This window comes from Taudactylus pleione, unplaced genomic scaffold (genome assembly GCF_031769625.1).
Source record: "Taudactylus pleione unplaced genomic scaffold, aTauple2 ptg000055l, whole genome shotgun sequence".
Taxonomy (NCBI): domain Eukaryota; kingdom Metazoa; phylum Chordata; class Amphibia; order Anura; family Myobatrachidae; genus Taudactylus; species Taudactylus pleione.
The window spans coordinates 12,840,939-12,863,241 of NW_028284457.1; the positions used below are offsets into that span (position 1 = coordinate 12,840,939).

The 22,303-nt window shown below is 43.6% G+C and overlaps 1 protein-coding gene across 7 annotated transcripts in view; it reads left to right on the forward strand.

Moving 5' to 3' along the window:
* The window catches only part of FAM13A (family with sequence similarity 13 member A), a 243,391-nt gene that overhangs the window by 46,660 nt on the left and 174,428 nt on the right, over positions 1-22,303 (forward strand). For all 7 annotated transcript variants that reach the window (XM_088464435.1, XM_088464434.1, XM_088464438.1 and 4 more), the window contains 2 exons: positions 7,791-7,971; positions 18,987-19,137. In XM_088464435.1, coding sequence (XP_088320561.1) covers positions 7,791-7,971; positions 18,987-19,137 — 332 coding nt within the window. The remainder of the gene's footprint in view (positions 1-7,790; positions 7,972-18,986; positions 19,138-22,303) is intronic.

The window sequence follows — 22,303 nt, forward strand, 5'->3', positions numbered from 1 at the left end:
AGATGGAATAAGTTATTATGGTTTAGCCAGAACATCTGTATGACCTCACCATCGGCCAATGCATTCAAGTTGAAACGCCTACTAAAAACCGCGGCCTGAGCAGCTTTTGTGGTACCTGCATTACCTCCTGAGCCTGTTAAGTTTCTTGCTCCTGGGTAATTCCAGCCTGGTGGTAGAGCCTATGATATCCCAGCCGTGAGCAGTGTAGAGCAGTACTAGAATATTCCGCCATGTTGGCCTCACACAAATCAGTGCAGCTGATTTAGCCCATTTATAAGCAGCATCATTGTGTTCCCACTAATTGCAAGTTGAAACACCTGTGAACGCATGCAAACATCCTGCAGCAGGTAGTCTATTTGAAAAGTGTATTTTGGTGCAAGTTTGCAAATTTTACATGGGATTTTGAAAACACTTTTCGTCGTAAATTTGCAAGTTCAATTGTTTACTATGGAAAAGTGTATTTTGACATATTTTTGTATTTGCACGTTTGCCTGTTCATTTCCTGTTTGTTCGCCCGAGTTTCGCATTAGTAAATTTGCGAGTCAGAAAAACAGGCAAAACACGCACGAGAATGCAATCTCGCCCAAACACCGAACTTAGTAAATTTACCCCTAATAACTTAAAATCAGAGCATAGCATCATTTTAGATGGGTCAATGATCATGCTCAGCTAAAAAAAATTGTGGGTCCCAGGGACCCTTCACTTTAACAAATTGGGGTCCTACTCCACAGTTTCTGGGTCCCATCACATATTATGCTTTTGAGCTCGCCATATAGCATCAGACCAACTCACATGCCCTACACATACATCATGGAAAGTCACTCATATTGCAGTACAGATAAAGCTTATAATTACATTGCCTTGATCTCGCATAGCCAATAGGTGCAGTGGTGAGAGCAGGCAGCAGTTGGAACAGTACTGGGGCCAGGTAGAAGTGTAAGATGCAGTTGGGATAGAGCTGGGGGTAGAGAGGGTTAAGGGCAGACACTGCTGGTGGTAGGGAGGTGGGTGAGGGCAGGCTGCAGTTCGGGTAAAGGGGGTTAAGTGCAAAAAGCAGTTAGGATATAGCTGGGGGTAGGGAGGGGGTAAGAGCAGACAGAAGTTGGGACAGTACTGGGGGCAGGTCACAGTTGGGGTAGAGGGGGGAAAGGGCAGGCAGCAGTTGAGGTAGAGCTGGGTGTTGAGGCATGGAGAAGCTGGTGCAGGGAGCGGGTAGTGGGGGGTAAGAGCATGTGGCAGTTGGGGTAGGAAGGGGGTTAAGGGTAGATAGCAGTTGGATCAGTACTGGGGGGCAAGGAGGGAGTTAGGGGCATGTCGTGCTGGGGAGAGAGTGGGGATAAGTAGATAGCTGGGGAAAAGAGGGGTTTAGGGGCATGCAGTGCTGGAGGTAGGTAGGATATAAGGGTAAATAACAGCTGAGGCAGCACTGGGTGGCAAGGAGGGGTTTAGGGGCATGCAGTGTTGGGAATAGGATGGGGATAAGGGTAGATAGCAACTGGGGTAGTACTGAGAAGCAAGGAGGGAGTTAGTGACATAGTGCTGGGGATAAGACGGGGATAAGGGCAGATAGCTGGGGCAGTACTGGGGGGCAAGGAGGGGTTTAAGGGCACAGAGTGCTGAGATAGGACTGGGATAAGGGTAGATAGTTGCTGGGACAGTACTGGAGGAAATGGAGGGGTTTAGGGCCACGCAGTGCTGGGGATAGGACAGGGATAAGGGTAGATAGCTGGGGCAGTACTGGGGGGCAAGGAGGGAATTAACGGCATGCAGTGCTAGAGATAGAGGGGGGATAAGGGTGGATAGCAGCTGGGCAGTACTGGGGGGTAAGGAGGGGTTTAGGGGCACAGAGTGCTGTGGATAGGACTGGGATAAGGGTAGATAGTTGCTGGGACAGTACTGGAGGGTCAAGGAGGGGTTTAGGGCCACGCAGTGCTGGGTATAGGACGGGGATAAGGGTAGATAGCAGCTGGGGCAATACTGAGTGTCAAGGAGGGGTTTAGGGTTAGGCAAGTGCTGGGGGTAGGAAAGAGGTGGCATTCATTAGCTGGGCTGGATGGGAGGGTGGTGTCTATTAGGGGGGGTGTAGGGTGCCCAGTATAGATTTAGACAGCTAGGACTAGCGGGGTGTATAGGGATGTGAGGGATAGACTTTTGTACATTTAGACAGCCCTGTATAACAGGGTGATTGGGGGGAGAATGAAATGAAGGTGAAATCATCCGGCCCGGCTGGCTGTCAGCGGCAGCAGCAGAATCAGCGTAGTGTAGTGGCCGTCAGCGGCGGCAGGTAGCGCAGCGGGGATGTCAGGATTGTCATTGGCGGCTGGTAGCCAATGACAGCCCTGACATACCCCTTCCCCCGGCTGCACTATCAGCGGCAACAGGTAGCACAGCGGGGGCAGGGTGTGTGTGTCAGGGCTGTCATCAGCTATCAGCGGCGGGAGGTAGCGCAGCGGTGGAGGGTGTCAGGGCTGTCATCGGGCAGATTAGTGCAGGGGCTCTCTCCCCATCAGCAGCGGCAGGTAGCACAGGGGGGGGGATCAGGGTGTCAGGGTTGTCATTGACTGCGGAGGGCTCTCTCCGCATCAGCGGCGACAGGCAGGCAGCGCACAAGGGGGGGGGGGGGAATCAGGGCTGCCATATGGCTGCCGTTGAGCTGGTTAGTGCAGAGACGTGCAGGGTCTCACCCTAACAGCGCGGGCAAGCAGGCAGTGGTGGTACAGCAGGGGGTGTGTACAGTCAGTGCTGTCAGCAGGCTGGTTAGGACTGAGAGGACCCCAGGGCTGCCTTATCAATCTGCCTGTCACACATCCATAGGGACTGCCCCTTCAGACACTGCCTGGCAACATACCAAAGAGAAGCAGTTACTTACAGCCATCGCATTAAGGGTGAGTTAATAACGTTTTTAACCAAATATAGGAGGCAAATTTTAAGTTAATAATTTTGTATGGCCCCCCTAATGATTTTCTAAAAATCAAAATGGCCCTTGGCAGAAAAAAGGTTCCCCACCCCTGGTTTAGAAGTATACATATAACTGTCAATGCATTACATGTCTAACTTTTTATTGTTGATGTATTACATGTCTACCTTTTTATTGTAGATGTGTTACATATCTACCTCTTTATTGTCGATATATTATATGTTGATATATTACATGTATAACTATTTATTGTCGATACATTGTCTGAGTTTCTCCTGTCAATTGTTTCTGGTGTCAATAGTTTTCTTTGTCTAATAAGTGCTTTCGATCTTATGTTTGTCTATTATCTATTTTTCAATCATATTTCTTTGTCTATGTTTTTATAGTCAGTTTTCTCACCATCTATGTATAATTTGTCTGCATTTATATTGTCGCAATACTTGTTAGACAAATTAAAAAAAATGACTTGTCGATTGACTGTCTATTAGTTTTAATTTCGATCTCTTATATTTTTGAACGCTAGTTGTGTCGAGCTAGCATTTGTCGGTCTTTGTATGGTCAATCTATTGTCGTTGTTGATCATTACTTTGTCGATCTTTTGCCAATGCTGATGTTCCTATTGTCTACATATAAAACCTGTCAATGTAATGTTTGTCGATCTACTGTTGTCGATCTTTCCACTGTCGATGTATATGTATTCGACTGATCGACTGGATCCCGGAAAACGCTGCCGCCTCCTATAGCATGCAAATATTGGGCAGCTTTACTTCTATATTGTGTACACTTTCCAACTCTGGGGGGGGTATTTATCAAAGCTGGGCGAGAGATTTCATTGTGAGAGAAAAAGTACTAACCAATCAGCTTCCACTTTACATTTTGCAGGCTGTGTTTGAAATATGATAGTTAGGAGCTGATTGGTTGGTTGGTAATTTATTTGTTACAATTTTATCTCTCTCCCAGCTATGATAAATACCCCCCTAAGTCTGTCTGCATGGTTTAAATTTGCCCCACCCCCCAGACAGAGCAGCATTGTGTGGCCAAAATTGCACCTTCTAGCCTGGTTTACTAATAACTGTGAATGTGGCTCTATGGGCACGATTCAATTCAGCGCGATGTAAATAGCGCCGGGAGATAGCTCCCGGAGCTATTCAATTCATCGCGCTGTTAGGTCGGGGAAGGCTCGTTATCGCGCCTTAAACAGGGTGTTTAGGCACGATAACGGGCATTCCCCGACCTAACTTCCCGGCGCGAGCAATTGTATAGCTCCGGGAGGCAGAAAACAGCCTCGCGCCGGGACTTTTGTCGGATTTCTTCTCTCATCCCTGGAGGGATGAGAGAAGAAATCATTAGTCGGACTTGTCAGCGCGGTGTATTGAATAGCTCCGGGAGCTCACTCCCGGGGCTATTTACATCGCGCTGAATAGAATCGAGCCCTATCTTTGCAAATTCCTGCTTACTGATTGTTTCCCTTCTGTGAAACAACCATTAGGGGGCAGCAAAGTAAGTTAATCTATCTACAGTACACTGTTATTTTGTTTATGAAAAAAATGCCTTTTTTCATTTTCATTCAATTTTAATATTTGTAATATGCACATAAGTGGATCAGACCTAAGAAATCTTTGTGTCTAGTGTCACCATAGCCATCTGCATTTTACTTGCCCTTCATTCCATTACTGTTTTCATGAATTCTACATTTTTTGCGTTTTAACACTTTTCAAAGTATAAGAAAGATTAGAATTAACGTGTTTGCAATTCATTTGTTCTAAAATGCCAGAGGCTGGGTACAGCAAAAATAATAACCTCTGCTTAATGGAGAAATGCAAAATTAATATTTGAAACTAATGCATGAGTAAAACCTCAACACACCCTGCCCCCACTGTGCATTGAAGAGCTCTATCTGCTAGGTTTGGCATACTATTCATCAATTTGTATAACTATTAAGTGTATTACCATATAAATAGACATACACCTATTAGTCAGTTTTTGATCCATTGTTCAAAAGCTGATATAACTTATTGTATCTACATTTAAAGAAATATAATGCCATGTCTGTGTTTACATTAAGTGTTTGTTTTATGGCTGCACCGTTGCTATTGTATTTTTTTATGTTTTCTACCTCTACATTGATAATAAATTGATGTTTAATTTTAGCCACAGACACATTTATTTTTGTATGTTCTCTTAAAAGCGCTGTTCTATTTTTTTTGGATGTGGTGGTTAGTGGATACTCTTGGTAATGCCATTACTACTCTGTAAAGTTTATACCTAATGTATATTTCGGAGCTGATTTAGAGCTTAGAGCAAATGTGCTTATGTGCAGAATTTACACCTGATCCCAGTTCTCAATGCTATTATTATTTATACGCTGACATATTATGAAGCGATTCACAATGGGGAGATCATGACACAAATTACAATGAGAATACAATATAAATATGAGTACAGAAGTAATATAAATAGTAAGCAGATCATGGTCACCAAGCATGCATTTGTGATCAGGAGTCGCTCTTAAGGATGTTAGGGTACACACCTAAAGATTTTCTGTCCAACCATACAACTAGTTGATTGGTTGGAATGAAAATCTGGTAAGGTATGAAAGCAAATGACAATCAGCAATTTGCTCCCAAACACCGGAAAATGGACAAATACTGTTGTTTGAACAAACTGTTTACATCAAACATTTAAAAAACTTGTCTCAAGATTTTCTGTCCAACCAGCCAACTAGTTGATCGTTAACAACATTGAGCTCACTCCTGCCGGGGACACACTAGACGATATCGCTCATGGAGCGAATGGTCTTGTGTGTACGCTCCTTAACTTTCTTGTATTTCTACATCACTCTACCCAGATGTGCAGCTCTATGTACTGTATATTGTGCTATTACAGATAGTAAAAGTTGTTTATATGAATTTTCCACTGAAGAATATGCCAACAGGAGAGCTGCTGTCTTATTTAGCATGCAGTATCTCATCATGCAATTCACTGACAGGCAGTCTGCTGGCCCTGATGTCCAGTGAATGGACTTTAATGTTGGAAGAAGCTGTGCCTGAAGTGCAGAACAGAAGTTACTCTATTCAGAGTATTTGTTCCAGAATACAACTTTCTGCGGGGCCAGGAAAGGCTGCTGGTTGAAGTCTAACCTTCAGGCTCAGCTTTTTAAAGTGTTTGCACAGACTCAGTGGCTCTTTTTAGTCTGGCGTTTTTCAAAACCCCTCATTAAGCAATCAGTCCAGATTTTATGAACTAAGAGTGACATCATGTGTGTTAACTTTTAAATTTAGTTTTCTATCCATATCTTTCTCTACAATCTTTAAATTAAAGTGTAAATTGGATATGTTGAATTGTAATTTATTTTCTACGTAAAACATATATTTAAAAGAGCAAGACAGTCAGCAATGTTCATTAATGTGGTAGAGATTAACATAGCTGCCTCACAGCACTAGTGTCATTAGACCTGACTAGGGCCTTATTTGTGTGGTGTTTGAATGTTCTACTCTTGCTTGTGTAGGATTCATCCCTGTTCTCTAGTTTCCTTTCCATACTCCAACAACATACAGGTGTCAATTGGCTGCTAAATAAAATGTTCCCTAATGTGTGTGCTTGTGTGTTAGAGAATTTAGATTGCAAGCTCAGATGAGGCGGGGACTGATATGGATGATAAATATTCTCTGTACAGCACTGAAAAATGTATGTATTTACATGAATTAGTCATAATAATAAATAACTCCCAGCTATTATGGCGGGGAAGTTACCAGACTGAAGTCATCGAAGTTTAGGTGCAACCCAGAGTAATTCTTAAAATATACTAAATATTTGTAACTGTTGTATCTGAAACCAGAGTGAGTTATCTGATTAGTTTGTTGTATTGCATTCAAAACAGTCAATAAAACATAAGATAAAACAAAAATAGTTACATTAAATCTGTGCCTTTAACAAACTTACCTAAATGTTAATGGTTTTGAATTTAATTTGACTATTTTTAAAATACTTGTCACAGAGAATACATAGATTGTCACAACACTGCAATCAGGTAGAACATACCTTATTAATGTAATTTTTAAGCTATTCACACTATGGGCTCTATTTATCATTAACCCTATTTTCGTAGTGGCACTTATCTGTATTGCCGCAACCTGCAGTGATGCAGAATGGTATACCGCCACAATTTATTAGTTCTCCACGAGAGATTCTAAGAATAGTGCCCACCTTTACAGAATTCGAAATAACCTTCGCTGTTATCTTTGTATGCATAAGTTACTGTAGAACACATTGGTGCCATAGCCTCCATACAAGGCATGCGCAAGCCTATAAGTTTATGTATGCCAGTATATGTTGTCCCTTCTTTCTGTAATAGGCATGTGCGAGATAAGAAGATCATGCACAGTACTTCACAAGAAGATTCCAGACTTAGGCAGGACTTGTATGTATGAATAACAACACCCTGAGCTGGCAATCTAACTCAAAGAATCAAACACCTCCCAACATTTCAATATGCCATAGCGGGATTTTGCGTGAGAGCCGAAGACATGTGTGTCCAAAAGGGGGTGTGGCCTTTTGGCTGCTAGGCCATGTTCCTAGGAGTATGACATTTAAGGAACGTGACAACCTACCCCACCCCCCCCTTCCCCCTGTGGGAACACTGAGGCCTGCGGGTGGGACAGTACCCAAAAAGCGTGAACTGTTCTGCTGAAATTGAGGCTGTTAGGAGATGTGGGATCAGTGTTTGTGGCACCAATGTATATCTTGTAGTGATGTACAACATTCCATATAGCACCGTCACTCACCATTTTACCACACATTTACGGAGGATATTGTGGGTTTGATCACAGGATTGCTCTGGAGTCACTTAGACTGTTCCTTGTTGTTTTCACAGAGAGTGAAAGCGAAACACACAGAAAAAACGGCTTGAAGGAGCTAATAAAAGAATTGCCGGATACACATTACAGCCTGCTGAAGTACCTCTGTTACTTTCTAACACAAGTGGTTCAACATCATGCGGAAAACAGAATGAATGTCTACAATCTGGCCACAGTCTTTGGACCAAGCTGTTTCCAGTAAGATTTTGGTCACTTTTACTGTATTTTTTTTTTAATAAATCTTGGTCTTTGCAATTAAGGCTTATAAAGCAACTTTTCCCTAAAGTACCTGTAACCCCCTTGTCACTATGGGCCTGATTCAGAGCTGAACGCTCTGACCAGAGCGCTCGCTCTGAATCAGGGCCCTCCTCCATGAAAATGGAGCGGCCTCCTGGCCGCTCGCATAGCTGTGGGTGACCACCCACAGCATATGCGAGCGGCCAAAAAGATGGTCGCGATGGTCTTGACCATCGGACTTGCGACGGAGACTCTGCGGTAGGGTCTCCCTGCCACAAGCCCTAGAGTGATTCTATCAGAGCCAAAATCACTCCCACTGACATCACCAGTGATGTCAGTGGGGCCGGCTTCAGACGGTAGGCGTTCCCATGGGAACGCCTCCGTCTGGCAGGCACGCCCACCAAAGGGGGCGTGTTGTCAATCAACATCGACAGCACGCCCCCTTTGATGCGAGACCTGGAGCGATGGAAAGCCCGTCGCTCCCCGGGTCTCGTGCATGCGCACGACGGAGCTCCCTCCGTCGTGCGCATGCGCAGTCGGGAACATCGACCCGCTTGCGAGCGTACTGCCGCTCGCGAGCGGGTCTGAATGACCCCCCCATGTAAGCAGTGCACCTCCTCTCACCACTTCATTTGCCCTTTCTAGCTTGTGGGTGTAAGCAGTGTGAATGTTCCAGTCTGGTGCCACACCATCTCTAGTCACAAAGGAAACTTTTTTTAAAAAAAATTTCTCCACCAGAAATATTGGGCTATAAGGGGCCTATCCATTATCAGATAAATTTGAACGATGAACAATATATCGTTCAGTCGTTCAATTTATCTGCTATGGATAGGCCCTGAACGATGACAGATGCGCACTCCTGCGGCCGACAAATTGTGTCTTTCGTCTCTCTCCAACATGTTGGTCAATTATCGCTTATCGCTGACAGATATTAGAAATATCTGTCAGTTTATAAGCGGTAAACGACGAACGATATTTTTAATGAAAATTAATAGAAACATCCACTCCCTGAATGATGTCATGCAATGTCGTTCGTCATTTGAAAAATCTGTCATGTACATGACAGATATCTGTCACCGCAGCCCCAGGAATTTTCAAGGGATAAATCTTGTCTTTCATTGTCGAGAAAGATCTGCTAATGGATAGGCCCCTTTATATGACAAAGGATAGAATATGCAAATCTACAATAGCTCCTCCAGCTCACATGCTTGGTACAAACAGTCTCTGAGGTGTAACAGAGTTGAAAAAACAGCTCAACGCACCTATACTATTCACCCCCTAATCAGTCAGAGTGACTCTCCTTGGACATGTATGGAGGCTGTTAAATGCTGGTGGCAGTTTACATCTTATGGAATCTGGCCCTATATATTGTCTTCACTACACAATGGGGGTGACTCCTCTTCTCAGCAATACTTTATGGTACTTCACCAGGGATTTGTTTTACAGTACAGCTGCACACATAGGCCCTGATGCAGAGCCGGACGCTCTGACAGTGTGCTCGCTCTGAATCAGGGCCGTCCTTCTTCATTTTTAGAGTGGCCTCCTGGCCGCTCGTATAGCTGTGGGTGACCACCCACAGCTATAGCGAGCGGCCAGGAAGATGGTCACGATGGTCAAGACCCTTGTGGTGACGAGACCCTTGTGGTAGGGTCTCGTTGCCGCAAGCCCTGGAGTGCTTTTGGCTCTATCAGAGCCGAGAGCACTCCCACTGACATCACTTGTGATGTCAGCGGGGCCGGCCCCAGACGGTAGGTGTTCCCATGGGAACGCCTCCGTCTGGGCAGGCACGACCACCAAAGGGGGTGTGCTGTCACTCACCATCGACTGCACGCCCCCCTTGTAGCGAGACCCGGAGCGACGGCTTGCCCGTCGCTATCCGAATCTCGCGCATGCGCACGACGGAACCGCCTCCATCGTGCACATGCGCACTGGGCCAACATCGACCCGCTTGCGAGCGCTCAGTGCTCGCAAGCGGGTCTGAATTAGGCCCATAGGCCCTTCATAGCATAATAACACTTCCCAATCCCACTGTAAGCATCTTCCACTGCCTAAGTCCCTATATTCCAGTCAGCTGTTTCTGACTGTTGGGGCCTTTTGTAATGGGACTACCTTTCTCTTTCAATATGGGGTTCTTACACTCTGGTAATATAGAGATGCTCTATTGTTTTAAAACTCAATAGGGTGCTAGGGAAACCTACAGTAGGATAGTTTTTACTGAGATCCCAACTGTGATTCCTCTTCTCCATGACATGAATCACACTAGTGACTGTCTTCGACCATCGATGGTTAGCCACTGATGATTGATGATTTTGCTGTTGATGGTTGAGATCTGATGGTTTTCCGCCATTCATGGCATACAGGTCATCCATTTTTTTTTATCTTCGCAGGCACTGGTGGGTATGGGGCTTAGCTCCACGTCTGATGTGCTCTGCATGGCTCCATTCCCTTCCCCAATTGATCTGCTGCACGTGCGTCCCGCTTCTCAGCTGCTGCTTGCACTGTTGCTCTGCCCCAGACATGCCCCACATTCCTGCCCTGTTTCCCGATTGGCTCGCTGTCCGTGTGTCCCAGACTCTGCCAGCACTGTGATGAAGCTGGTCATCGATCGTGCACCTTCGATGATTTCCTGCTATCTATGTAAAACACAGATGGCACGATCGATGTTGGACCCTTCGATGGCCATCCCTAAACCACACATTAAGCTCTTTCTCATTCTGCCCTCCTTTTTCCCTGACAGCGCAACTCACACCAGCTGTATTCCTTCCTATGCCTCTCTGCTCCCTGACATATCACATATGTATCATTGTCTTTATACGCACTGAAGAATCCCTGTACTATTAGGTTCGCTACATGGTTTCGGAGCCATTGACATTAGTTACAATATATTGGTAACAATAAAATGAGTATAGATTTAGATGAAAAACACTCCGGACTAACTACATATTGCCATTTGGTCATGAACAGGCTCTGGCTCCAGCAACGTTATTGGGAACCATTTGATTCAGCCCCCAAGCACACAATCAGTAATCCAATATGAATGCTATGTGGTGTAATCGGAACTTCTGAATTGGGGTTGCTAGTGAATCTTAGCAATGTCATCTACAGATATGTCCACATAACGTATCTTTAAATCACACCAAATAGCCTCTTTAGTGCACCACGTATTTTGTGACTTAACCGCACCAAAATGCTAATCCTAAATACCAAATTTGTGGTAAAAATTAGCACAATAGCAGACATAGGGTCTCATTCAGACCCGCTTGCGAGCGCAGGACGCTCGCAAGCGGGTCGATGGTACCCAAATGTGCATGCGCACGACGGAGGGAGCTCAGTCATGCGCATGCGCGAGACCGGATAGCGACAGCCAAGTTGTCGCTCCGGGTCTCGCACCAAAGGGGGCGTGCTGTCGATGGTGAGTGACAGCACGCCCCCTTTGGTGGGCGTGCCGGGGGCGTGGCTGCCAGACGGAGGCGTTCCCATCACTAGTGATGTCAGTGGGAGTGATTTTGGCTCTGATAGAGCCAAAATCACTCCAGGGCTTGCGGCAGCAAGACCCTACCGCAGGGTCTCGTCGCAAGCCCGATGGTCGCGATGGTCTTGACCATCGCGACCATCATCATGGACGCTCGCATAAGCTGTGGGTGGTAACCCACAGCTATGCGAGCGTCCAAGAGGCCGCTGCAAGTTTAGGTAGGAGGGCCCTGATTCAGAGCGAGCGCTCTGGTCAGAGCGTCCGGTTCTGAATCAGGCCCATAGTACCAAAACTAAGGAAAATACACAATGTAGGGTAAAAAGGCAAAGACAAGTCCGATACTAGTGTCCCGTGCCATGCATCGATATGCTCAATCTCTGACTTTATACCAATTCCTTTGCTACAAAAATACTAATCCTAAATACCTAGTATAGTATAAGCCAGGGGTAGCCAACCCTGGATCTCGAGAGCTACCAACAGGGAATCTTTTCCAGGTCTCCTCACAGAATCACAAGTGAAATAATTAGCTCCACCTGTGGATCTTTTCAAATGTGTTAGTGAGTAATGAATACACCTGTGCACCAGCTGGGTGGTCTAGAAAATGTTAACTGTTAGTAGCTCTTGAGGACAGAGGTTGGACCTGGTATAAGCAAAGTAAGACGCAAAAGTATGCCGGCTGTGCAAAAAGGCAAAAGACAGGTCTGATACTAGTGACCTGAGCCGTGCACCGTAATACTTTGTCTGCGACTTTATACTAACTCCTTTGCCACAAAAAACTAATCCTAATTACCTATATATGAACTAAAATGCAAAATTGAGGTAAATGTACACAGCATGGGAATCGCGCACTATGGCGCAAAAGGATAGGTGTATCTGTATGTGTCTCCAGTCCTGCAGCAATATGGCAAAATAATAATCTACTAGTAAAGATCTGATCAAATACTGAAGTGCCTAGGAAACCAATCATGTCCCTCTGCATGTCTAGTGTAAAAAAGAGAAAGTAGTGCATGCGTAAATTACAGTTACAGGTAGTGGTGAGAGAACCTGTAACCAAGATGCCAGCATACCAGATTTGTCCACTCGCCATCACTGATTATTCTCTTACTCCCATGTTAATGACTGTTACATACAGGATCTCTTACATAAACAATACAAGCAGTTAAATGATTCTTCCTGAATCTATAACTTCTTAAGAGCTCATGGAAAGTACACATATGTGGTAGTTCCTTACTCATGAGAAAAACACAGGTACATGTTGAGATTAAGGGGTCTATGTATTAATAATTGTGGCACTGTGGCCATTATTAACATTGTGTCGCTGTGTGTGGATATTTTGAATGACAGTATTTCCCCTATGCAATAAACCAAACCTGCAAAGACCGGAACCGCTGTCCCTGTGAGTAAGACTCCTCCGGGGAAATCTGTCTATTTCAGAAACTGGCCAGGAGCTGCAGGATAGGGATGGATAGATATATCTTCTGCAAGTAAAGCCTCCAAAGGATTAAAGCAGTTTACACCATCTAGAGATGGTGTGAACTAAAAGGGCCAAACTCTTTGCTAATCAGAGTTTGGTACATTATGGTGTCAGTTCGGAGTCCCCATTAATCTGCGGTCTGCAGCGCTAATTAGCCTTCTAAGTAGTAGTACATAGCAACAACTCATTAGTACATGGCAACAACTCATTAAATTATACAGGAACTGCAGTTTCTATATAATTTTATGTTTTTCTGAAAAAAAAAGTTTGATAATTAGGTCTTTTAAGTTTTTTGAGTTGCTCTTTTGGCTTAAAAGTACCTATGGGGAGAATCATGGTAAGTGTCTTTTCTTGTCGTCCCCCCTCTTCCCCCTATATGCTCAGATTTTACTGCATAATGTTCATAAAATAAATACATTTACTCTTCTAAACTACACTCCCAATAAAAGTCCAATCTGTTCTCCAAATATTTAAAACTCAGCAGGGGTATACGATGACATAATAAATATTATTCCTGGAGAAATATGCTCATCTTGTTAACATGGCATTAAGGTTTTCAATGTATTGGTTATTAAGGGGTTAATATAGCTTCTGGAACATGGCAATTAAACTACTAATGCTATTTTTCAGTATTATCATTGCACCCTGGACTAGGTATTCATTTCTGCTGCTGCTTTTTCTGAGCTACCTGTTTTTTCTATCCTGCAGCGTTCCCATAGCTTGGCCACTGTTACACTATCATGTTTATTAATGGGCTTCTAAATTCCCATCAATCAAGTGGTTTGTATGTGTGTATTGGCCTGGTTTATTTTATTACCTGTAGTATGTAGTAACTGTGCAGTAAAGGTGAAGCAATCAGTGTGCTTTGCGTGACTGATATGCCTGATAAACAATTCATATTTTTTATCATTATATCTTGTATAATCAACCTTGTTATCAAAACACACTTTGTCAAACTAAACTATCAGGTAACATTAGTGTGAGGTTAATGTCCATGACTCATGGTCCCCTATTGTATATTTGTTTAGTGCTTCCTTGCAGTATGCTACAGCCAGTAACTGTGCTTCTATATAGGTACCTCTCAAAGTTCAGATCATCGTCATGTGAACAGAGGCATTTACACTTTTACAGGCAGCTCTCACGGTTGTGGAAATGTAAACCCAATTTATTAACTTCTGTTCTCAAATGTAACACACTCCCTTTACAGAAGGTAATTAACAAACATTTTATACTTGTGTACAAACTCTTGGGGGTATAGTTACTAAAGTGAGAGTTTTTAGAAGTGGAGATGTTGCCTATAGCAACCACTCAGATTCTACTTAACATTTAACTAGCACCTTCTAGAAGATGGGATGCCGACTGTCTGAATACCGGCGCCGAAATCCCGATAGGTCGCGATCCTGGCACCAGTATCCCAACCGCGAGCATCCAAAAGGTAAGTATCGGGGTGTTAGGTAGAGGTTAGGGTTAGGCATTAGGGGAAGGGAGAGTGTTAGGCACCGGGGAGGGAGGGTTAGGATTAGGGTGCAAGGAGGGGGAGGTTAGGTTTAGGCACTAGGGGGGAGGTTAGGGTTAGGCATCGGGGAGGGTGGGTTAGGGTAGGGGTTAGAAAAATACTCACCGTGACTTCCTATGGGTGTCAGTATTCTGACCAGCTGCATCCCGACAGCCGGGATACCCAACCCCTAGAACATAATAGCTAGAATATCCACTTCTAAAAACTCTCACTTTAGTAAATTTACCCCATGGAATACACAAACTATAAAAAATGTATCGTACTTGGATGTCTAATAAACAAATAATAAAATAATACTGTAGTATTGTAATTTGTGCTAAAGATGGACAATCTATTGTGTATTAAAGAACAAAGCTGTATGGTACTTCACATGTTTAACAACTTTGGAAGAGAGGGAATTAATTGTAATTGCTATTGAATACACACTTGTGAAGAACAATGTACTTGAAAAATGTGTTGGTCTTTATTTTGGTATGGGAGCCCAAAAAAACTAATACTGGGTACACACCTGAGCTACCCACCGTCACTCAGACTGAGTGGCTGAATTGGTAAACTATACACATTTAGCAATCAGCTGCTCAATATGTCTGACCAGACATAACGACTAGGCAAGCATTTAAATTTGGCCACCCAGTTGTGATGCTGGTGTCGGCTGTTACTGTGGCCAATGTAAGTGGTCGGTCAGTGGGTCGCCCATACACACTTGCAAGATATGTTGCATCTGATGTGCTGCACGACATATGACATATCTGTGAACAATGTAGTTTACAGATATGAGTACACACTAACCGAAGCACTTATCGATATATCGTTCGTCGACTGTAGAAACGATATATCGCATAGTGTGTACCCAGAGTAACGATTATGTAAGTATATGTACTATGGATCATTTGAAACGTTACATATTCCCTATTTATTGATTTGTATTCATCCAGTGTCATGCAACATGTATAATTGTCAGGGCCGTAACTAGGGTAGTGCGACCTGTGCCATGGCACGGGGCACCGCAGGGCAGGGGGTGCTGTTTGGGTCTGTCAATTTTCCTATTTATTATCATTCTTACTTGTAGCTACCTCTTCTGTCATCCCCTGCATCTCCTGGCCTCCCCTATCTCTTCCCCATGAGGCCATGGCCCTTTTTCGGGTGCACTATCTTATGTCCCTATTTGAAAAATGTGTGGGGAGGGGGGGGGGGGGCGCCGAATGCTCTCTCTGGCACAGGGCACCAAAGAGTCTAGTTACGGCTCTGATAATTGTTATTATCCAATGATTTTTAATTCTCTGATAGTAGTGTATGTCATTCCTGCTGACCAATGCTGTGATTGTCATAGAATTGCATCACATAGACTCTATCCCTTCCACATAGACGCAATACATTTCTTTATCCTCCCTGTCCTGCCCATTTTACTGGGACGACCAGCCATGCTTCCGAGGCCCGGGGGACTACCTGGAAATTCGGGAGTAGTAAGTAAGTATGGTAAATGTATTAGACAAAAGGCAATATGCTATATTCAGGTTTGCTATTTGTAATGGGGACATATAAAGGTGATAGCTGGACTGTCAAATCATATTCCAAAGCCACAATACCAGATTACACATTCACATTTATATTTTGAGAGATAATTATGTGGTTATAACAGCTTATATTCTGTAGATAAAATCTAGCACCACAGAAAAAATTGAACACCAATCATGTGATGCAATAAAACAATAAAAATAAAAAAACTTCCCGATCTGATTTTGTACCTCAATGAACTGAATAGTTGGATCTGATATTGAGATCTATAAAACAATGAAGAGGAAACAAGCACATAATAGTGTAATATATTGATAAATCAATAACAATAAAGTTTCTATATGTTTAAACTTTATATGCGTACCCTATATATGCTATATTTAGGCATATCTGTATAGAAGTTGAGACGTCATTGTTTGGAGCTGTTCTTTCTCAAATGGTAAACAGCTTCAACTGGTCTCAGACAGTTTTAACTCTATACTTATACATGTTTGCTGCAGTCACACTAATGAATCGGCACAATCTGCTGGTGCGTCCTAGTCACATCGCATTGCGACCTAGACATATTTTCGGCAAAAAAGACACCCAATGTCAGCAGAGTATCCCGGACCTGGCGGCTCACTCACGCCAGGCATATCGCGCTGAGTGGCGTATTGAGGCTAGATGTATGAGAACACATCTGTATAAAAGATAAAATAACAATAGTGCAATATTTCTATACAACAAGGTAACCGGTGGTTAATGTGCAACTCCACTCAAAATGACCATGTGATCAGATGTACAAATGTGTGTGCCAGAAAAAAAAGATATTTCAAGTTTATCTGTCGCTGTTCTTGTTGCCAATGCGTCAGTAATAGATATTGCTCCCACTCAGCTCATGCAGATACAAAATCATAGTTGTCCCCACAATGTAAAATACCGGCACTCGGGGGAACACGTATATGCCTTCCGTGTTACCAGCTGCAGCTCAAAAAGGACCCATCCTTCCGTGGCTGTCTACAGGCTCTGTGTATAGTGAGGCAGCTGGCGCTGGCAATGTACTGTTAGTGTGCACTTTGAAGTTCCTCTCTATATATCACTGGGGGCAGGGTGCAAGCCATAGAGATGAACTTCAAAATGCACACTTTAACAGTAACCAGCCAGTGCCAGCTGCCTCCAGCCCTCAGTGTACAGTCTGCGTGGCCACGCCCCCTGTACAGGTTTGTTTTTTTTACTGTGAAATGTTGGAGGGTATGTGCCATTTCTACTCGCAGTTGCCGCCGGCACTGACATTTCTGATTGCAGCCCCCGAGCTAGTGAGCAGAAATTACCAAAAAGTGACCCATTTAAGCGCTCAAATAGGACTTTTTCAAGGGTGCGACAATGTCCTGTCATTTTGACTGGCTGCTAACTAGTATTTGTATAATCGGGGTTCTCAAAAGTTTGGTGCCCAGGTGCACCCACAGACCTTAATCTGGCTCGGATTATGATGGATGATGTGCAGCTCTTATGCCTTTGATGCAAATGATCCTGGTATCTATAATGGGTGCAGGGTGTACGGTGTCACCAAATATTTTTTAATGCTTACCTCTCCAAAGTCCTGCATCGGCTGTAGCAGCGCTGCACAAAATGCCTGGAAAATGGGCGGCATGCCCATTTTCCCGGCACTTTGTGCATGCTCAGTAGGGAAATTGCCCGCCATGTTCCCGGTGACCTGCACATGTGCAGTAGACTCTGGGCGCCCAGAGTCTACTGCTGTGGTCAGTGCGCTGACGGCAGCCGGGGAGAGAGGAGGGGGCCCCGGGGAGGGTAGGCACACGGATCCCCTCCTCTCTTAATAGGCCCCTGACAGTACTTGTCTATGACCTGAAGTAATGTCACCTCTTTGTAGTTATTCTGACATCAGAACAAGTCATTCACGATTAAGTGGTGTTGATTGAAAGATTATTAAAAGAACAAGTTCGATATCTGAACTTTGTTTTATACAAAGAGACACCTATGTACTGTGCATCTCTATGTGAGAGAATTGTTTGACATTTCCAGCATTACAATTCAATGCGTGGAGTCCTGATAAATACATGGACAGAATTATACCTGCTTTTTATACACTCAGCAGGAATATATACAGATGGACTTGCACAATACGTGATTTTATTTTGTTTGTGTGAGAGAAGTTTAAAAGTGGTGACATAGACATCTCTGAGTTAAAAACAATAAAAAGTCTTGTACACACTGATGCCCTGATGTGAGCCCCCTGCATGTGTAACCAATTTAGAAGAGAGATTTGGGTTTAGCAATGAGAGAAATCATCATTCCTTGTTGTATGTAGGGGCCAATATTTATTGTTCTCGGCCATCTACAGTCAGGTGCATAAATATTGGGACATTGACAGAATTTTCATATTTTGGCCTCTATTCACCACCACAATGGCTTTGAAATGAAACAAACAAGATGTGCTTTAACTGCAGACTTTCAGATTTAATTTGAGGGTAATTACATCCAAATCAGGTGAACGGTGTAGGAATTACAACGGTTTCTAATTTGATATAATTGCTTGTATAATTCCGGTGCAGTTGATAATCTCTCTATATATTTTATAATTTACCATTTTGCTTTTAAAGTTTTTTTTTTTTTTTCTTTTTGTGGATAATTTAATGCTTCTGTGAGTTCGTTACCAATTACTGCAATATTACTGGCTGCTGGAACGTTGTGGCAGCTGCACACATGGGGCTCCCCTGTTTCTAGAATTGTGAAAGGGGATTGTAAAATAGGTCAGGGAATACTGTGGGTGAATGTAATAGCCTGCAAGTTGTGGGCAGTGCTGAGATTTCAGCTATATTCCTCTGGTCCCAAGCATTTTGGATATGGGAGACTCAACCTGTATTGCATGTGAGCTGAACTGTTTAAAAAACATACTCTTTCATTGCAGAATTTGTAGCTATATCTGGAGAGATTACACTATGGGGATCTAGACTACAGAGACTGTGACAGGGGAACTAATTTGGCTTCTCTCTTTATAGTGTGGCCCCTGGCTTTGAGGGCATAAAGGAGCAGGAGATATGCAACAAGATCATGGCAGAGTTGTTAGAGGATTATGCAGAGATCTTTGAATGTGAACACACAGAGAAGGATGGATTATGTGAAGACATGGCCAGGATTATTACAGTAAAAGTAAGTGGTACATGTAGTTTTCTCTTTTTCCACATATTTGCTTTCATTCTATTAATGTAAAAAAAAAAAGTAAATCTTGTGCTATAACAGAAAATTGATGAGTGTCTGATAGACAGAAAAAATAATGTAATGTAGTCACTTGAGTACTTAAAGAGTAAAAAATAGCTGCAGCATTAAGACATAATACGTTGTAAATTAAAGGCAATTAGAATGTGCACAAATCTCTGTGTTGAATATTCGCTACTGAAGTGTCCCTCTCCCAAGAGAGCAGATTATATTTAGCTTTTATAGATGTGTTGCAGCAGTAGTTGTCAGTGCAAATATTACTGTGTTATATGTGTGGAGAATGTTAAAGATTCTGTCTTATCAAAATGAATAACAAATATCTCTATGCATAAGTCAATCAAAGCAATGCTTTGCGTTCCTGTGCAACTTTTGATGCATGAAAATTGCATGGTCCTTGTGTACATGGTTGCCGAGAAGACTCTTCTGCATGGTGTAGCCGCTCGTTTGGGGGCACAGGCCCTAGCTTAGATATACACAAATGGTGCCTGAACTGTGGTCGCCCCATTCAACACAGCATTGCTCCCAAGGGAGGCATTTTGTACCTGCACCCCTCACCATCTCAGATCCTTTGTTTGCGCATTGAGGACTTGCTGGAAATAACCAATTTAATTTGAATGCAACAGGCACTGACACACTAGTGTAACAAGACCAACATGGTTGGCTAGTTCTGTCTAAAGAAATGATTTGTGTTTTGTGAAAGTGTGTTTTTATTTTACTTTACAATTAACTTTGCTCTAGTCCAGAGGTGTGCAAATTGTGTGTTGGGTTCACGAGTGGTGAAGTCACAGAATATTGTTTCTTGGTTACCAAAGGGTAAACTAAACAATGGCACACTGCCACCTGGGGTCACTGAACAATGGCACACTGCCACCTGAGGTCACAGAACAATGGCACATTGCCACCTGAGGTCACAGAACAATGGTACATTGCCACTTGGGGTCACAGAATAATGGCGCACTGCCACCTGGAGTCACAGAACAATGGCACATTGCCACCTGGAGTCACAGAACAATGGCACATTGCCACTTGGGGTCACAGAATAATGGCGCACTGCCACCTGGAGTCACAGAACAATGGCACATTGCTACTTGGGGTTATAGAACAATGGCACACTGCCACCTGGGGTTACAGAACAGTTGAACACGTCAAGTGATGAGGGTGAACCTAAGACTCTTATGTAGCTGCTTAGTAAGCCTTGTGGCATGCATATATTAATTCATGGTTTGGGGCAGCACTATTGGCCTAGTGGATAGCATTGCTGCTTTGCAGCCCTGAGGTCATGAGTTCAATTCCTGAGCAAGCCACTAAAGGTGTGGCGTTTGTATGTTCTCCCCTTGTTTGTGCAGGTTTCCTCCGGCTGCTGTGTTTTCATTCACACACCAAAAACAAATTTGTAGGTTAAATAAGAAAACAACTTTTCGTTTCACATGTGTGTCTATGTAATAGGGAATACATAGTTCCACTAGGGAAGGGACTGATCTGAATGACTGAAATATTCTCTGTAAAGCGCTGTGTAATATAACTTCATAAATAATGCAAATACTCCGTGTGACAGCCAATGCATTTCAGCTGCCTTTCTCCGGGACAATATTGTAAGTAATTGATCTTTTCATGTGTATTTTTCTACATAATTGTTTGGAACACTGTGGGGGTCATTCCAATTATCCATGAAGAGGGCAAGTTGCCGTTGCAATGACATAGAAACGCCGGCAACGACACAGCAACTCGCCCGATCTCACCCCGGACTCAAAAATCTTTGTACACAGCCCTATGGAGGTACAGTAAGTGTGGCATACATCCGCACTTATACTGTTCCCAAATTAACTCGCGGCTAATTGGATTGATCCCTATATTTAACTATACAGGAATCATTGGAACCCCAGTACAAGACTGGCCTAACTCTTATTACAGTTGTCCTTCAATCCATTACTCCAATACATAATATCTAGCACCTATATAGACAAAGGTGTATAGCTTAGTTTAGACCTGCATGAATGGGTTTTGCAGACCTGCATGAATGGGTTTTGCAGGTTCATACATACACACTGGGCTGGAAACCTGAACTTTCAACAACAACAAAAAAAAGTTTTTTTTTTTTTTTTTCTTTCAATCTTCTATACATAGTATAAACTAAAGTCCCTGGCAGGCGTCTGTCTGTCTGTCAGGGCTAATCTTGAGAACCACTGGACGGATTTTGATGCAGTTTTCTCTATTCTATTGAGCATTTGTCGAGGAAGGTTTAGGTGTATGAAACAAGTTCTAAAAAAAAGTTTTGTTGGTTTTTTTTGGCACAGTTTATCTTTGGGGGACTGTCCCAAGGGTGCAGGGGGGTCTCCTGAAGTAGGCACCCCAAAACCGCAAATCTGCACTTTTTTTCGACTGCTATTCATAGGCGAATCTTTTTCACCGATTCCAATGCATTGAGTTTCCGCACCGGCGAAAAGTTTTTGGAATTGAATACGGAGGAAACTTTTCGTATGGTGAAATGACGTCACTCACGATACTTTTCCGCAGAAACTGACTTATCGCGGCTAATTGAATACGGCCCTAAATGTGTCTGGAGTTGACCTACCGTGTTTCCCCGATAATAAGCCCTACCCTTACTTTTGAAAAACGGTCCAAAATAAGCCCTACCCTGAAAATAAGCCCTAACAAAATCCCCATTTTGTCTGGTCCCTGCGCTACACTAAAAGTGCCCCCAGCTCCGCCCCCCACATGAAATGGATGCCGCTGTTAAAGATTTAACAGTGGCATCCAATCACAGCTGCAGCGTCTCACTCTCTCACAGTAAGCGCGCGGCAGCTGGCATGCGTGGCAGCGTCATTTACAGCAGCGTCGCGGAGGAGAGTAGAGATAAAGAGGAAAAAAAATAAAGGTAAGTAAAGAATTGTAAAGCAGGACTGAGGGCATGACGGGGATAAAAGCAGGACTGAGGGCATGATGGGGATAAAAGCAGGACTGAGGGCATGACGGGGATAAAAGCAGGACTGAGGGCATGACGGGGATAAAAGCAGGACTGAGGGCATGACGGGGATAAAAGCAGGACTGAGGGCATGATGGGGATAAAAGCAGGACTGAGGGCATGACGGGGATAAAAGCA